We start from the raw sequence: 14,084 nt of genomic DNA, 5'->3' as shown, positions 1-14,084 counted from the left end.
ATTTTTCTGATGTGTTGGGAACAGGAGCCGAGTTCATCAATTTGCAAAGTTGCACAAATTAGATCATCTCAGCAAGAGGAACCCAGCGAGGCGAGGCGTAATCAGCACTATTGGCTGTTTATGGAATGATTTATTTGAAAAGGGAACAACGGGAAATTCCGACTATGTGTTATCTCAATGCTTTCCCAGCTCGGCACATGATAGACTTATCTAGTGAAGTCTGAGCCAATGCAATAAATTCATTATAGCACACTGACATGATGGAGCTTCCCCAGTCGCAACAAATCACTTCATTATGTAGACGAAGAGGTATATTTCACTTTAGCAGCATCAACATAAGAGATATCTTATAACCTTGGTGTCAGATGTTCTCTTTGTTAGGTAGGGTCTGTTTTGAGGAATCAGGCTGGAGTGGTGGTCTTAAAGTATGGCTCCATGTGTATTTTAAAACTGTTTCAAAGCACTTTGGGCAGGTTTAAAGACATTTAAAAGCATTTTCGGCAGCAGTCTTGTGCTCAAGGGATGAGTTGCTCATCTTAGAGGTCCACCTATCCTGTTTGAAGGGAAACATCTGTTTCCTATGAAAATCTCTGTAAGGGACGCAGGCCTGGTCAGGACACATACTTGTGGCATTCTAACATTTTTGGAGAAGCCTTATCTCCCTGTTCCCTTTAAAAATGAGGGTCTATGCCAGGGGTCAACAACCTTTTTCAGCCATGGGCTGGTCCACCATCCCTCAGACCATGTGGTGGGCTGGACTATATTTTGAAGAGAGAAAAAAAGAACGAATTCCTATGCCCCACAAATAACCCAGAGATGCATTTTGTTATGTGTGCATTTATGACGTAGGTGGTGCTGTGGGTTAAACCACAGAGCCTAGCACTTGCCGATCAAAAGGTCAGTGGTTCAAAGCCCTGCGATGGGGTGAGCTCCCGTTGCTCGGTCGCTGCTCCTGCCAACCTAGCAGTTCGAAAGCACGTCAAAGTGCAAGTAGATAAATAGGTACCACTCCGGCGGGAAGGTAAACGGTGTTTCCGTGCGCTGCTCTGGTTCGCCAGAAGCGGTTTAGTCATGCTGGCCACATGACCCGGAAGCTGTACGCCGGCTCCCTCAGCCAGTAAAGCAAGATGAGCACCGCAACCCCAGAGTCGGACACGACTGGATCTAATGGTCAGGGGTCCCTTTACCTTTACCTTATGAATATTTATTCTATATTTGAGAGCTTTAAATTCTTATAATAGAAGTCAGCGAGGTCCTACTCATCTGTTAACGGAACATGACATAGCTTGCTTTCCCCAACACCTTTATTTAATCAGCTACATTCATAAGAACATGGGAAACTGCCTTGTTCCACACCAGCCTATTGGTCCATCTATCTCAGTAGGCTCTCTAGGGTTCAGACTGGGGCATCTCCCAGCCTCTCCTGGAGAAGTCAGGGGCTGAACCTTGGACTTTCTGTTTGCAAAGCAGATGCTCTACCCCTGACCTATGACCATTCCCCAAATATCCAGTGTTTTCCTCCAAGGAACTTAAGGCAATGCACAGGGGTCCTTACCCTCACTGACAGCATCTTCACAGCATCCCTGCAAGGTGGGTTAGACTGGAAGATAGCCAGGTCATCTGAAATGACCAAACAGAGAATTTCCAGCCCTAATCCAAAACTCTGATCCAATCACTACACTGCTCTGGTTCTTGACTCCAAAGTACTATTATTGAGGTTGGCGTTAGGTCTTGGAACTGATGCCATGCCAAAATCAGGATGCTAACATTTCTATGAACCCTTGTGCTGGTACATCAGCTTGCAGCAATGCTTATCTGTGTCTAGACACACACACACACACTGATTGTCTTGTACACAGATCTGATCCTGTGTAAACCTACTTGATCTAGCAACATTAATATGCCAGGTTGCAGCTGCTGATTACTTGGGTTTTTAATATACAGTGGAACCTCGGTTGTCGAACTCTTTGGAAGTCGAACATTTCGGCTTCCGAACACCGACAACCCGAAAGTGAATGCTTCCATTTCCAAACGGGCGTCGAATGGCTTCTGAGGAATGTTTCTCCATTTTTTCAACGGATTTTGCTGACCGCCCATTGCGCCTCGGTTGTTGAACGTTTCAAAAGTCAAACAGTCTTCCGAAACGGATTACATTCAACAACCGAGGTTCCGCTGTGTTATAGCTTTTAACGGTTCCTCTATCTGCATTTAGAGAACTCACAAATCATTTTAGGGGAAGTCTAAGCTAGAAACCTGTTTTTTTCCCCACGCTGGAAACTTCCATTTCCTAGCCACAAGCTGCATGCAAATGGACTTTCTTGAAAGTGTGGCGAAAAATTCCACCCCACCCCCATTGAGGAAACCACTGCATGAAAAGGCTGAAGTTACTAAGTTCAGCTCTGAACTGAAAATCATTTGAAGCTGCACTGTCGAGGTCAAAGCTTGCATTTTGCCCTCTGTGCTCGTTTCTCAATGGAAAACAACCAGTTGCAGCCTGTTTACACTTTGGTCCAAGACTACTTGAAACACGTTTGTCAGGATGCTGAAGTGGACGCTGCCCCGAGTCGAGTTGCCCAAGTCTTGGCAAGAGTAGCACCTTCGCTTCAGGAAGAAGTGGAAGAGAAGATAAAGCCACTTTGGCGCTCCATCAAGATCAGTTCTGTCGAGGAGGCCAGTCACATTTTCAGCCAGGTGATGGCACAGGAATTTGCCGACGGGAACACCAACTGGGGACGGATTTTGACAATATTCGTCTTCGCAGGAATTATCGCAAAGAAGTTGCGACAGCACGGAGTTCCTTTGACAAGAGAAAACGTGGAACCGGTTTGCCACTGTGTCACTGAATTTATAAACACCAAAGCTACGTGGATCAGCGAAAATGGAGGCTGGGTAAGTTTGCTGCTCAGTTTCCTCAGTTGGGCATTGTTTAAAACCTTAAATGACTTGGGTCCCTATAGTACTGGATTAAACCCCACGGAGGCCCTTAGGCAGTCAAAATCTCACCCACTCCCTCACTAAGAAAGCTAGTTTGTCATTTTCTTTCAGTATCAAATATTACTGTTCCTCTGTTGTCATGGGGATTCTAAAAGGTGCCTACTCAGTTTGCTAATCTGGCACTGGGACCCAAATACCTGAAAGACCATCTCCTCCCCCCTCAGACACTGAGGGTTAAAATCAGCAGAAGCTCCTGCAGCCAATCAGAAGCCACGGAAGCCCCGTCGGATGTTCTGGTTCCAAGGAACGTTTGCAAACCTGAACACTCACTTCCAGGTTTGCAGCGTTCAGGAGCCAAAACGTTCGATTTCCAGGGTGTTCGATAACCAAGGTACGACTGTATTGCTTTCTGAGGTGGCACAACAATAGCCAGGTGCTGGCACTGTAAATGGTGTTTTGTTACAGTGCTTGTTGTTTTCCTATAATACAGGCAATCCTTGTTTTGCGTGGCGGTTATGCTCTGGACCCCCACGTGTGTCAGCCGAGTGTGCATAAGCCCGCTCCATTTCGCCCTGCTCCACTCCTTTTCATGACACCATTATGAAGTTTGGGAGCTACTTCTGGGTTCAGTGTGTGCGTGCGTGATTGTGCATCATTCGGTTGTTGCTTGAATTTTAAATTGAAGAGACAAGCAATGTAGATAAGCAGGGCAGATAAAAGAAAGCAATTTTTCACCCAATATATACAATTAGGTAAAGGTAAAGGGACCCCTGACCATTAGGTCCAGTCATGGCTGACTCTGGGGTTGTGGCGCTCATCTCACTTTATTGGCCAAGGGAGCCAGCGTACAGCTTCCGGGTCATGTGGCCAGCATGACTAAGCCGCTTTTGGTGAACCAGAGCAGCACATGGAAATGCCGTTTACCTTCCCGCCGGAGTGGTACCTATTTATCTACTTGCACTTTGATGTGCTTTTGAACTGCTAGGTTGGGAGGAGCAGGGATCGAGCAACGGGAGCTCACCCCGTCGCAAAACAAAAGGGGAGGGCTGTTCTTGTCCTGCCGAAGGCAAACTCACTCAGCAGTATATTTTTCCCACTGGTGAAATGATTTGCACCAGCAGAAGGTCCCTTTCCAGGAGAGTCTATAAGCAGGTCACTGGTAACTTTCTTGCAGAATTGATTGTGCATTCTGTTACACAGTGAGTTAGCACAACTATCGTATTGGATTCCTCTGCCCTGCAATGTTAAAACATGCCTGTCTACTAGTGCAGGACCCCTTGTGCAGTTCTCACTCAGGGCCACCAGTATGTAAATGAAGGATTGAAAACTGTCGTTGATTGGTTAGCTAGTTGTGAGTTGTTACTGTTTCAAGTTACTTAGTATTATATAAAGCAGCCAGCTAGGTTGCAGTCAGTCTGATTCCAGGAGCAGTTCTAACTGCTGCAATAAAGAGCTGTGAATCCAACAGAGCTGTGGCCTTCATCAATCTTTTCCACTATTCAACAGTGGGTACAGTGGTACCTCAGGTTACAGATGCTTCAGGTTACAGACTCCGTTAACCCAGAAATAGTACCTCAGGTTAAGAACTTTGCTTCAGGATGAGAACAGAAATTGTGGTCCAGTAGTGCAGCAGGAGTGGGAGGCCCCATTAGCTAAAGTGGTGCTTCAGGTTAAGAACAGTTTCAGGTTAAGAACAGACCTCCGGAACGAATTAAGTACTTAACCCAAGATAGCACTGTACTGCAATATTCTTGGCTTAAAAAGAAAGATAATCTGAGCACCTTCCTTCAAACCGATTTGCCCTCTTGGTAAGGGGAAGCAAACAGCACTTTGTCATAAGAAATTGACCCCTAACGAGAATGTTATTCTTCTCCCCTACTGCAGGACAGCTTCCTTGCAAAGTTGGGTGAAGAGAAGAGTCCCTGGCTGGCCTTGCACTACATCAAGACAAAACTCATCTCCGCTTTCTCGTTCTTCAGTCAATATTACTGACAAACTTGGTTCCTTGGTGACCACCAGATATTTATATCGCCATGCCTTCCGGGAAGGATTCCTGCTATTAGAAAACCAAGACTGCCTTACTGAACCAAAGGGAGCACTTCGTCCTTCCAGTTTCCAAACTTATTTATCTGTTATTTATTTATGTTTTTGTATGCCTGTGTTGGAAACATTGCATCTGATACAATTCACAGTAAATCAGAACTGTTATCGCATGATGCACGGACAGCTTCCTTCAGATTACATTAAATCTTCTCAAATAATCAAGTTGAAATGGTCTCTCTCCATGTGTGTGTGTGTGTATGTATCGGAGGAGAGCAGAAATAAATAGTCCATTAAGACTGCTGGTTGAAGAATAAAGAAAGGTTTCTTACTCCTGGCAAACAAGGCCATTCTGAGAACCAACTTACAAAAGGAGAGTCCAACACTTAATACTGAAAAAGCAGTAGGAAGGAAGTAAAGCTTGAGGGAAGATCTACAGGCAGTTAGTTACTCAGGAAGGGATCAGCGAGGGGAAAATATGATGTCTTTCTGCCAACTGCCTCCCAGTGGTCCAGGCAGGGCTGCCATACGTCTGGAATTTTCTGGACATAGCCAGAATACAGCAGTCTGAACCAGTGGCTGGGAGGAAATCACCAGTAGATTTTGATGAATTTCCTTAAAAATAACTCCAAAACTTCATTTTGTCTTTGAGAATCTGCAAGCTTTTGTGTCCGGATTTTCTCTTTAGGAAACATGGCAACCCTACTTATAACAAGCCTTGTTACTTCACTCCCAACGTTCCAAAGGTAAACATGCAACTTACTTCTACTCAGAGTTAGACCCACTGAGATTCGTGAACCTCAGTCAGTCATGGCCATCCATTGCAATAACGTGTACTCTGAGTACACGTTAGTTGACCACAACCCCCAGATGTTTAAGATGCTTATTCCACTGGCACACCTACGCACAAGGGGAAGATATCAGCAGGCTTAGGGGAACAGAAGTTTGCAGAAGCACAATGTGCCTAGAAGTATGAAAATCTATAAGGGGGAAAACCCTTAGTGAGGGGAGTCCCGAAAACAATTCGCTGAGGGCTGAGCGTGCTCAGGTGGTTGCAGAAAACTGGCTTGCTAAAGGGTGGGGAAACACATAAAACAGAATGGCTGAAACCATGAACTTCAGTGGCTGAAAGTTTTAAGTGGCTGAAAACTTGGAACTTTGTAGGTCCCAACAAGGCAGATAGGGAAATATCTTCTGGCCCTTCAGATGCTGCCAAACTAAAACTCCCATCATCTCAGGCCACTGGCTATGCTTGCTGGGGCCGATGGGAACTGTAGTTTGCAGGGCCAACCCACAGGGACTCTTTTTCTATGGCTGTTAACCCAGGCAGTGGGGGGCAGCCTCTGTTCTGACCTTGTAACAGAGGGCTAACCCTCCCCTACTCACATGCTTCTTCTATGGGGAGAGTCTGGCTCCCCCTAGCCTTGCCATTAGTTAAGGTGAAACAATATATGCCTGCAATGTTTTGTATTGAATAACAATAACATAACAACAATAATAGGGAAGCAGAGGGGCAGTTGGGTTACAGGGAACCTCCAAAAATCTTGCAAAGCAGTTCCTCTTCTTGTGGTGAGGAAAGCCACACCTCCAGTGGGGAAGAGGGAAAAGGACCAGAGGATGCTGCTCGGAGCCTCAGCACCACTCCTGGAGGGAAAGGACCAGGAGGGAAGCACGGCCCTTCCATCGCCCACCCTGCGCAGAGGTGTAAAACGCAAAGAAGGAAGGAAAAGGGCGGGGGTGACTAAGCTATTATGTTGGGGGAGGTTCGGGAAACAACCACTCCCGGATTCTGCTAGTGACTGAGGCAGACATGAACTTGTGGCTCTGCACTGTAAATAATTTTGCACCAAAATAAAACCTGTAAAATGCAGGTCGGAGTCCTGACTGGTTACTCACGAGCAACCACCATTGCCATCTGACAGTGCCCCTAAAAACAGGGGAAAACACGGAAAACTACGGTACTTCTTAATTGTATTTCAGTTCAACAATTACTTTGATAGAATACATATTTTGTTCTGAGCAAATGTCTTTAGATACCTATTAGGTCCATAAATTACCATATAGCATGCAGTGGTACCTTGGGTTAAGTACTTAATTCATTCTGGAGGTCCGTTCTTAACCTGAAACTGTTCTTAACCTGAAGCACCACTTTAGCTAATGGGGCCTCCTGCTGCTGCTGCGCCGCCGGAGCACGATTTCTGTTCTCATCCTGAAGCAAAGTTCTTAACCCGAGGTACTATTTCTGGGTTAGCGGAGTCTGTAACCTGAAGCGTATGTAACCTGAAGCGTATGTAACCCAAGGTACCACTGTATATTCAACACAAAGAACAGTGACAATTTGTTGTTGACAAAGAACAGCTGAACATATAAAGGGCCCCATTACTGCCAGTAGCTGAGGGCCTCATCAAACTGAAATCTGGCCCTGGGTGAGAAGCATTGTGACATAGCATAACCTCCTCGAGACAGTTGCTGTTCCACTTCTGTGTTTTGCAAGCGGACTCCAGGACAACTGGTGCTAAGTAAAATATTAAACTGGAGGAGTTGCAACAGGAGGAAGCGTTTGGAAGCCAAGTTCATCCAGTTCTGCCAATCTAAATTCTGTACTTTTCAGCTTGACCTTTAACCAACAGACTAGACAACAACATAACTCAGCCTTAGGTTGAGATTAAGCAACTCCAATCCTTGCTATTGCATTTCCCTCCATTTTGAATTGCCAAATATTGTTTTAAAAGAGAGGCAGTTGTTTCACACTGGAAATTTTCTAAGACAGAATACTTGTTGATATCTCTATTTCTCATTTTTTCCAGCCACATTTCTCCAGCAGTTTACAACTTTGAGGAGTGGGATCCTCATTAAAAAAATCCCAGCATTTCAGAGTACCCCCCCCCCCACCGAACATACTATTTTTGTACACATTTTCTGCTTGCAGAACTGCGCCACAAGATTCAGAGAAACGTGGATTTTGAAGGACAGTTGTGTCTTGTTTTGTGTATTGGGTCAAAACGTGTGACTTAGGTAGTTTCTAATTAAAATGCAAACAAAATGCAAATTCCTCCCCCACCAATTTTTTAGACCACCATTATAGTATGTATTTACTTGGCTAGGTCTTCAACAGGAAAATACTTGAACAACTTGAGTCAGGACTATATGTTTGTATGTTCATAAGGCACAATCTCTTTTCAAGTTACAATCCTATCACATTTTTGGAAATTTGTATGATCAAGTATACTGGGGTACAAGCCTTCAATCTGCATGGGGGAAACTCCTTCAACTTTAAGAAACAAATAACTGTGGGCAGCTTAATGTGTAATTAACATTTTAAGACCCTGTGGATTCAAAATAGAACACAAGACTTTGTTTCCAGCCTTTAAACAAGAAATATACAGCTAAAGCATATATAAACTTTAACTTTCATCTATAAGACCTGGGCTTAAATAAATAAAGTCTAGCTAATCAGTAAAATGATCCATTGAGACCACAAGCAAGGTTCTCCTGGATTAAAATCAAAGGAATGGTGTTATCTTTTACCAAACTGATGTGTTGTTCAAACTAGGCCTGCACAACTTATTATTTATATCCACAGGTCTTCAAGAAGGTTTACATTTTAAAAAACATTTCAACTGCTCTGTTTTTGCTTTCCAAATACCTTAATCCCTTACCACGAAACATAGTTCTGCTGTAGCGCATTCCTCTTCCACCATTTTGTAACTGAGGCTGTGTAAACACTAAATACTCTACATTTAAATCACACATTCCCCCCAACTGAAAAAAAAATCATGGGAACTGCCGTTTAAGAAGGGTGCTCTGTGAGGGGTAAACCACAGTTCCCAAGAACCTTTGGGTCGGTGTGGAGAAATGTGCCTTAAAAGTATGGCACCTTCAAAGCCTTATTCACGAAAACTCAAACCATAATTCCCTCAGAGAATGCTCCCAATGGTCATAATCCTTTTATCGGGGTGAGCCAGGTTTTTCCCCGTCAAGGACTGCATTTTTTTTTTTTGGTGCAGCTCTTTCTGATGAGCTGGACCCTAGACTTCTGCTGCAAAGCTCCACCCCAGTGCCGCAATTACATTGCAACTTGAATTATTTAAACAGGATTCTAGAAAATTCACTACCCTAATAAATGAGAGGAAGTGAGAGCTGGACCATAAAGAAGGCTGATCGCTGAAGAATTGATGCTTTTGAATTACAGTGGTACCTCGGGTTACATACGCTTCAGGTTACAGACTCCGCTAACCCAGAAATAGTACCTCGGGTTAAGAACTTTGCTTCAGGATGAGAACAAAAATCACGAGGTGGCGGTGGGAGGCCCCATTAGCTAAAGTGGTGCTTCAGGTTAAGAACAGTTTCAGGTTAAGTACGGACCTCCGGAATGAATTAAGTACTTAATCTAAGGTACCATTGTATGGTGCTGGAGGAGACTCTTGAGAGTCCCATGGACTTCAAGAAGATCAAACCTATCCATTCTTAAGGAAATCAGCCCTGAGTGCTCACTGGAAGGACAGATCCTGAAGCTGAGGCTCCAATACTTTGGCCACCTCATGAGAAGAGAAGACTCCCTGGAAAAGACCCTGATGCTGGGAAAGATGGAGGGCACAAGGAGAAGGGGACGACAGAGGACGAGATGGTTGGATAGTGTTCTCGAAGCTACCAGCATGAGTTTGACCAAACTGCGGGAGGCAGTGGAAGACAGGAGTGCCTGGCGTGCTCTGGTCCAGGGGGTCACGAAGAGTCGGACACGACTAAACGACTAAACAACAACAATAAAGGAGAAACTTTTGCATTTGTCAACCCAGTCAGTCAACGCTTATGTTAAGAGACATCTATGCTTATGATATACTAATTATTTTATTACATAGAAAACATAGACCCTTCATTCTACAGTGCCCTTTTATTTTTAAAGTTAAGTAAAGTTGTGCTCTTAATCCAGTTCAGACTAAAAATGTAAGTTGCTAGTTTTGCAGAGCAGCGTGTGCTGAGAGATAACAGTGCTGCCAATATGCATAAATTCATACAGCTAAGAAATATCTGGGCAGCTGTTCAGCAGGCAACATTACTTTCAGTTAAGTGTGCGAATGTTTCTTGCTTATAGAGCCTGAAGCAAACAAGGAAGGCCGGGGCAGTGGATGTGAAGTTCAAGCCAGTCACATCTGCTGGGACTTCGCTACTTCCTTGGACCTATGTAACAGATGCTCCCATGCATGTGCAGAGGGCCAATATTGAGATAAACCTGTATTTTGGCAATGGTTTGCTGCTTGTGTAACTTTATGGTGTTCTGGATTGTGTGGGATTGGAGTTCATATCCCAAGTGTACATAAAGGCAGTTCTGTCTCAATGTCAAGGATATAAAGTGGTACCTCGGGTTAAGGACGCTTCAACTTACGTTGTTTTTTTTTTTACGAACAATTGTAACCCGGAAGTAAGTTGTCCAAGCTCTCTGAGGCCTCGCCGCTGCCTGGAGGCAAACCTGGACATCAGTGGGGCCTACGGAGCTCTCTGAGGCCTCTGCGAATGCCGGGAACCAAGCCCTGACATCTGCGGTGCCTGCAGGGCTCCATGAATCCTGGGAGCCAAGCCCCGACGTCCATGGGGCCTGCAGAGTCTCTGCGACTGGGCTCCAGCCGCAGGAGCTCTCTGAGGCCTCCGCAAATGCCGGGAGCCAAGCCGATTGTGATTGTGGAAGAGGACCCTGAGCCCCCTCCAAACAGTGAGTTTGGAAATAAATTTTAATTTTTTTCATCTAAAATACTGTCTTATTTATTTTATAGTACAGTACATTGATTATTGCCTTCATTTTATGGATCAATGGTCTCGTGAAACAGTAGAATTCGTGTTAAATTGCTGTTTTAGGGGGTGTTTTTCCATCGTCTGGAACGGATCAATCCACTTTCCATTACTTTCAATGGGATAGTCCGCTTCAGGTTAAGAACGCTTCAGGTTAAGTACAGACTTCTGGAACCAATTAAGTACTTAACCTGAGGTCCACTGTACAGGAAAACCCCAAGACAGAATGTATTTGTAGGCACCTCCTTCTTGCATGTCTCACTCCTGCCCCCCCCATCCCTAATTTTGCTTGTTACAAGGATCCTTAGCTCAGATACCTTGTGTCTGTATTGGAGATATGTTTGCCTAGGTAGGATAATTCCTTCACTCAAATTTCTATTTTCCTTTGTTCGGGGTTACTCTCCATAAGGTAAAGGATGCCCTAGATGTGTAAAATTTTTGGTTAGGAATGCAAGCTTTGGAACTTTCATTTTTGGTATGGTTGTTTATCGTTAAATCCTTGTACATTTCCGAGCACAATTCAAAGTGTTGGCGCTGTCCTTTAAAGCCCTAAACGACCTTGGCCCAGTATCCCTGAAGGAGCGTCTCCACCCCCATCATTCAGCCTGGACACTGAGGTCCAGCTCCGAGGGCCTTCTGGCAGTTCCCTCCCTGCAAGAGGTGAAGTTACAGGGAACCAGGCAGAGGGCCTTCTTGGTAGTAGCGCCCACCCTGTGGAACACCCTTCCACCAGATGTCAAGGAAATAAACAACTATCTGACTTTTAGAAGACATCTGAAGGCAGCCCTGTTTAGGGAAGTTTTTAATGTCTGATGTTTTATCATGTTTTTAATATTCTGTTGGGAGCTGTCCAGAGTGGCTGAGGGAACCCAGCCAGCTGTGTGGGGTATAAATAATAATAATAATAATAATAATAATAATAATAATAATAATAATTCATTCCTTTGCAAAGAAAGTACAAGGGCTGTGTGCCTAAGGCCTGATCACCTTAGCATACACAGCAAGACTGTTGTTTTAAAGTTTGCAATCCAGTTCACACTGGGTTGTAACACAGTTCCCACTGACCCTACAATCTGCTTTAGAAAGGAATCAGGTGTCATGGCTGCCTGTAGTGCATTAAAATATGGAACAGCCTTGTTGCCAGAAAGAGAGTTAGGGTGCAAATCCAAGAGGTTTTCTTTCTCTGGAGCAAATGTCATTCTCACGAGAAAGCTGCATTTATCTCAGGGGCCGAAACTGAATGAATGCCATTATGCTTCAGCAAGTCCCTGCTGTCTGGGAGACAGAACTGTAGGAGACACATTTCTATCCTGAAGTTTTCTGCGCCAGCAAAATCCATGTTTAGAACAGGACATAAATACCGCCCGTGTCAGCAGCACCACCACTTCACCTTGCCAAAATGTGGAAATTTTTCAGTGAAGGATGTTCATTTCCCCATCGAAGCTGTGCTGTCACAGGAAACTGTCACAAGAGTTCATTTTGCGCAGGGCTCCTTCGTGGCTGCCAGTTCCTTTCCCCAAGCTGTTATCTCACACCACTCCACTTTTGCCTAACTGTTATTGCTCTGTAGCTTTGTCGTACGTGCACTGCAGACAGATAAATCTGAGTAAAAGGCAGAGATGCCGGCTTGGATCCAAGATTTTTTTTGGGGGGGCAGCGTCACATGCCTGTGATGTCACACACACATACTGTCGCAATTTTTGCTAACATGAATCCGGGGCATCCTCAACAATGACGCATCAGACTTCTGCTGGGCAACTCTAGATCTGAACTGCTCCACTTTGCAGTGTGGTGAGGCAGGGCAGGACCCGACAACGGTGAGAAGACAAGACAAGGTTCAGGCTTGACACAAGGCAAGGTGGGATGAAATTCAGGCTGGACCCTAGGCTCATGCAATGCTCTAGCAAGCTAAAATAAAGCCCTTATAGCAGGGGCAGCAACCTTTTTCAGCCATGTGGTGGGCCGGACTATATTTTGAAGAAGAAAAAATGAACGAATTCCTATGCCCCACAAATAACCCAGAGGTGCATTTTAAATAAAAGGACACATTCTACTCATGTAAAAACACCAGGCAGGCCCCACAAATAACCCAGAGGTGCATTTTACATTAAAGGACACACATTCTACTCATGTAAAAACACGATGATTCCTGGACCGTCTGTGGGCCGGATTGAGAAGGCGATCCAGCCCACAGGCCTTAGGTTGCCTACCGCTGCCTTATAGGTCATCTACAGATGAATCCTGAGTCTAGGACAGCAGTACCACAACTTTGGATTGGGGTGGGTTCGGGCCCACTGTCCTCACAGGCTCATCTGATAGAAGCCTTCGTGGAGCTGGCCCTACTTCAGGTTCAGAGATTTGCTGGCATCACCTGAGGAACATAAAGAGAGCAGGGCTGGATCAGGCCAATGGCCTATTGAGTTCAGCATCCTGCTCTCAGCACGACGCCTCTCATGGGAAGCCCACAAGCAGTAACTGCATCTTTCCCTGCACTTCCCAGAAATGGCTATTATTGAGAAGCACACCACTTTCCACAATGGAGGTAGAAGGCTGTGTCATGGTTACTAGCCAGACAACCCCACCCTCCATGATGAATTTGTCTAAAGGTGGCAGTCCCCGCTGCCTCTTGTAGGAGCAAACTTCATTGTTTACGCTCCATGGGAAAAGTAACACCCTTTCTTTAGTCTGTCCTGCACACCCCAGCATCCAGTTCCCTCGGCAGTTGTACTGAGGGGTGTCATGGAAAAGAAGCGCTTTAGATTTATAATGAAAAGCAACTCTAAAATTGGAAAATGAAATCAGTAAGATTGTCCTGAGTGGGCAGAATCATGTTTAGGGTTGCCACCTGTCCTGTATATAGTACAGGAGGGTCCCATATTTCAATGAATAATGCTATGTTCTGAATTGGTAAGAGTTTTGTCCTGTATTTCAGGTCTTCTCTCTGCACCAATTTAGGGATCCTCTCCAAATGCATGTTTGAAAGGGTGTGTGAATGGTCATGTATTTAAGTTCCAGGTAGCCAAGGACAGACAGATTTCCAATATGTGTGTGTGTGTGTGTGTGTGTGTGTGTGTGTGTATATATATATATATATATATATATATATATATATATATAAAACATTTTCTGTTTTACATTTTAGAATATGCATTTAAACATCCTTAAAATATCAGCGACTTCCCTTCTTCCCTTTCCACGGTTCATTTTGCATATCTTAAAACCCTGCATATTTTACATAAACTGAACCATTCAGAATTCCATTATTACATCCATCAAAACTTATTTACACTGTTTAATTTATCTTAATGCTGCCAGCATTTTCAAGT

At 44.5% G+C, this 14,084-nt stretch overlaps 1 protein-coding gene across 1 annotated transcript; it reads left to right on the top strand.

Annotated features, from left to right (window-relative positions):
* Window positions 1–1,257: 1,257 nt before the first annotated feature.
* Window positions 1,258–5,206, top strand: BCL2A1 (BCL2 related protein A1). Its single transcript, XM_083475390.1, is given in 3 exon segments — window positions 1,258–2,404; window positions 2,406–2,889; window positions 4,819–5,206. Coding segments are annotated over 3 exon segments (627 nt in total). The 5' UTR covers window positions 1,258–2,369; the 3' UTR covers window positions 4,927–5,206.
* Window positions 5,207–14,084: the final 8,878 nt, after the last annotated feature.

This window comes from Podarcis liolepis, assembly GCF_965112155.1.
Source record: "Podarcis liolepis genome assembly, chromosome: 14".
NCBI classification, from domain to species: Eukaryota; Metazoa; Chordata; class Lepidosauria; order Squamata; family Lacertidae; genus Podarcis; species Podarcis liolepis.
This window is presented reverse-complemented; position numbering and strand designations above follow the sequence as displayed.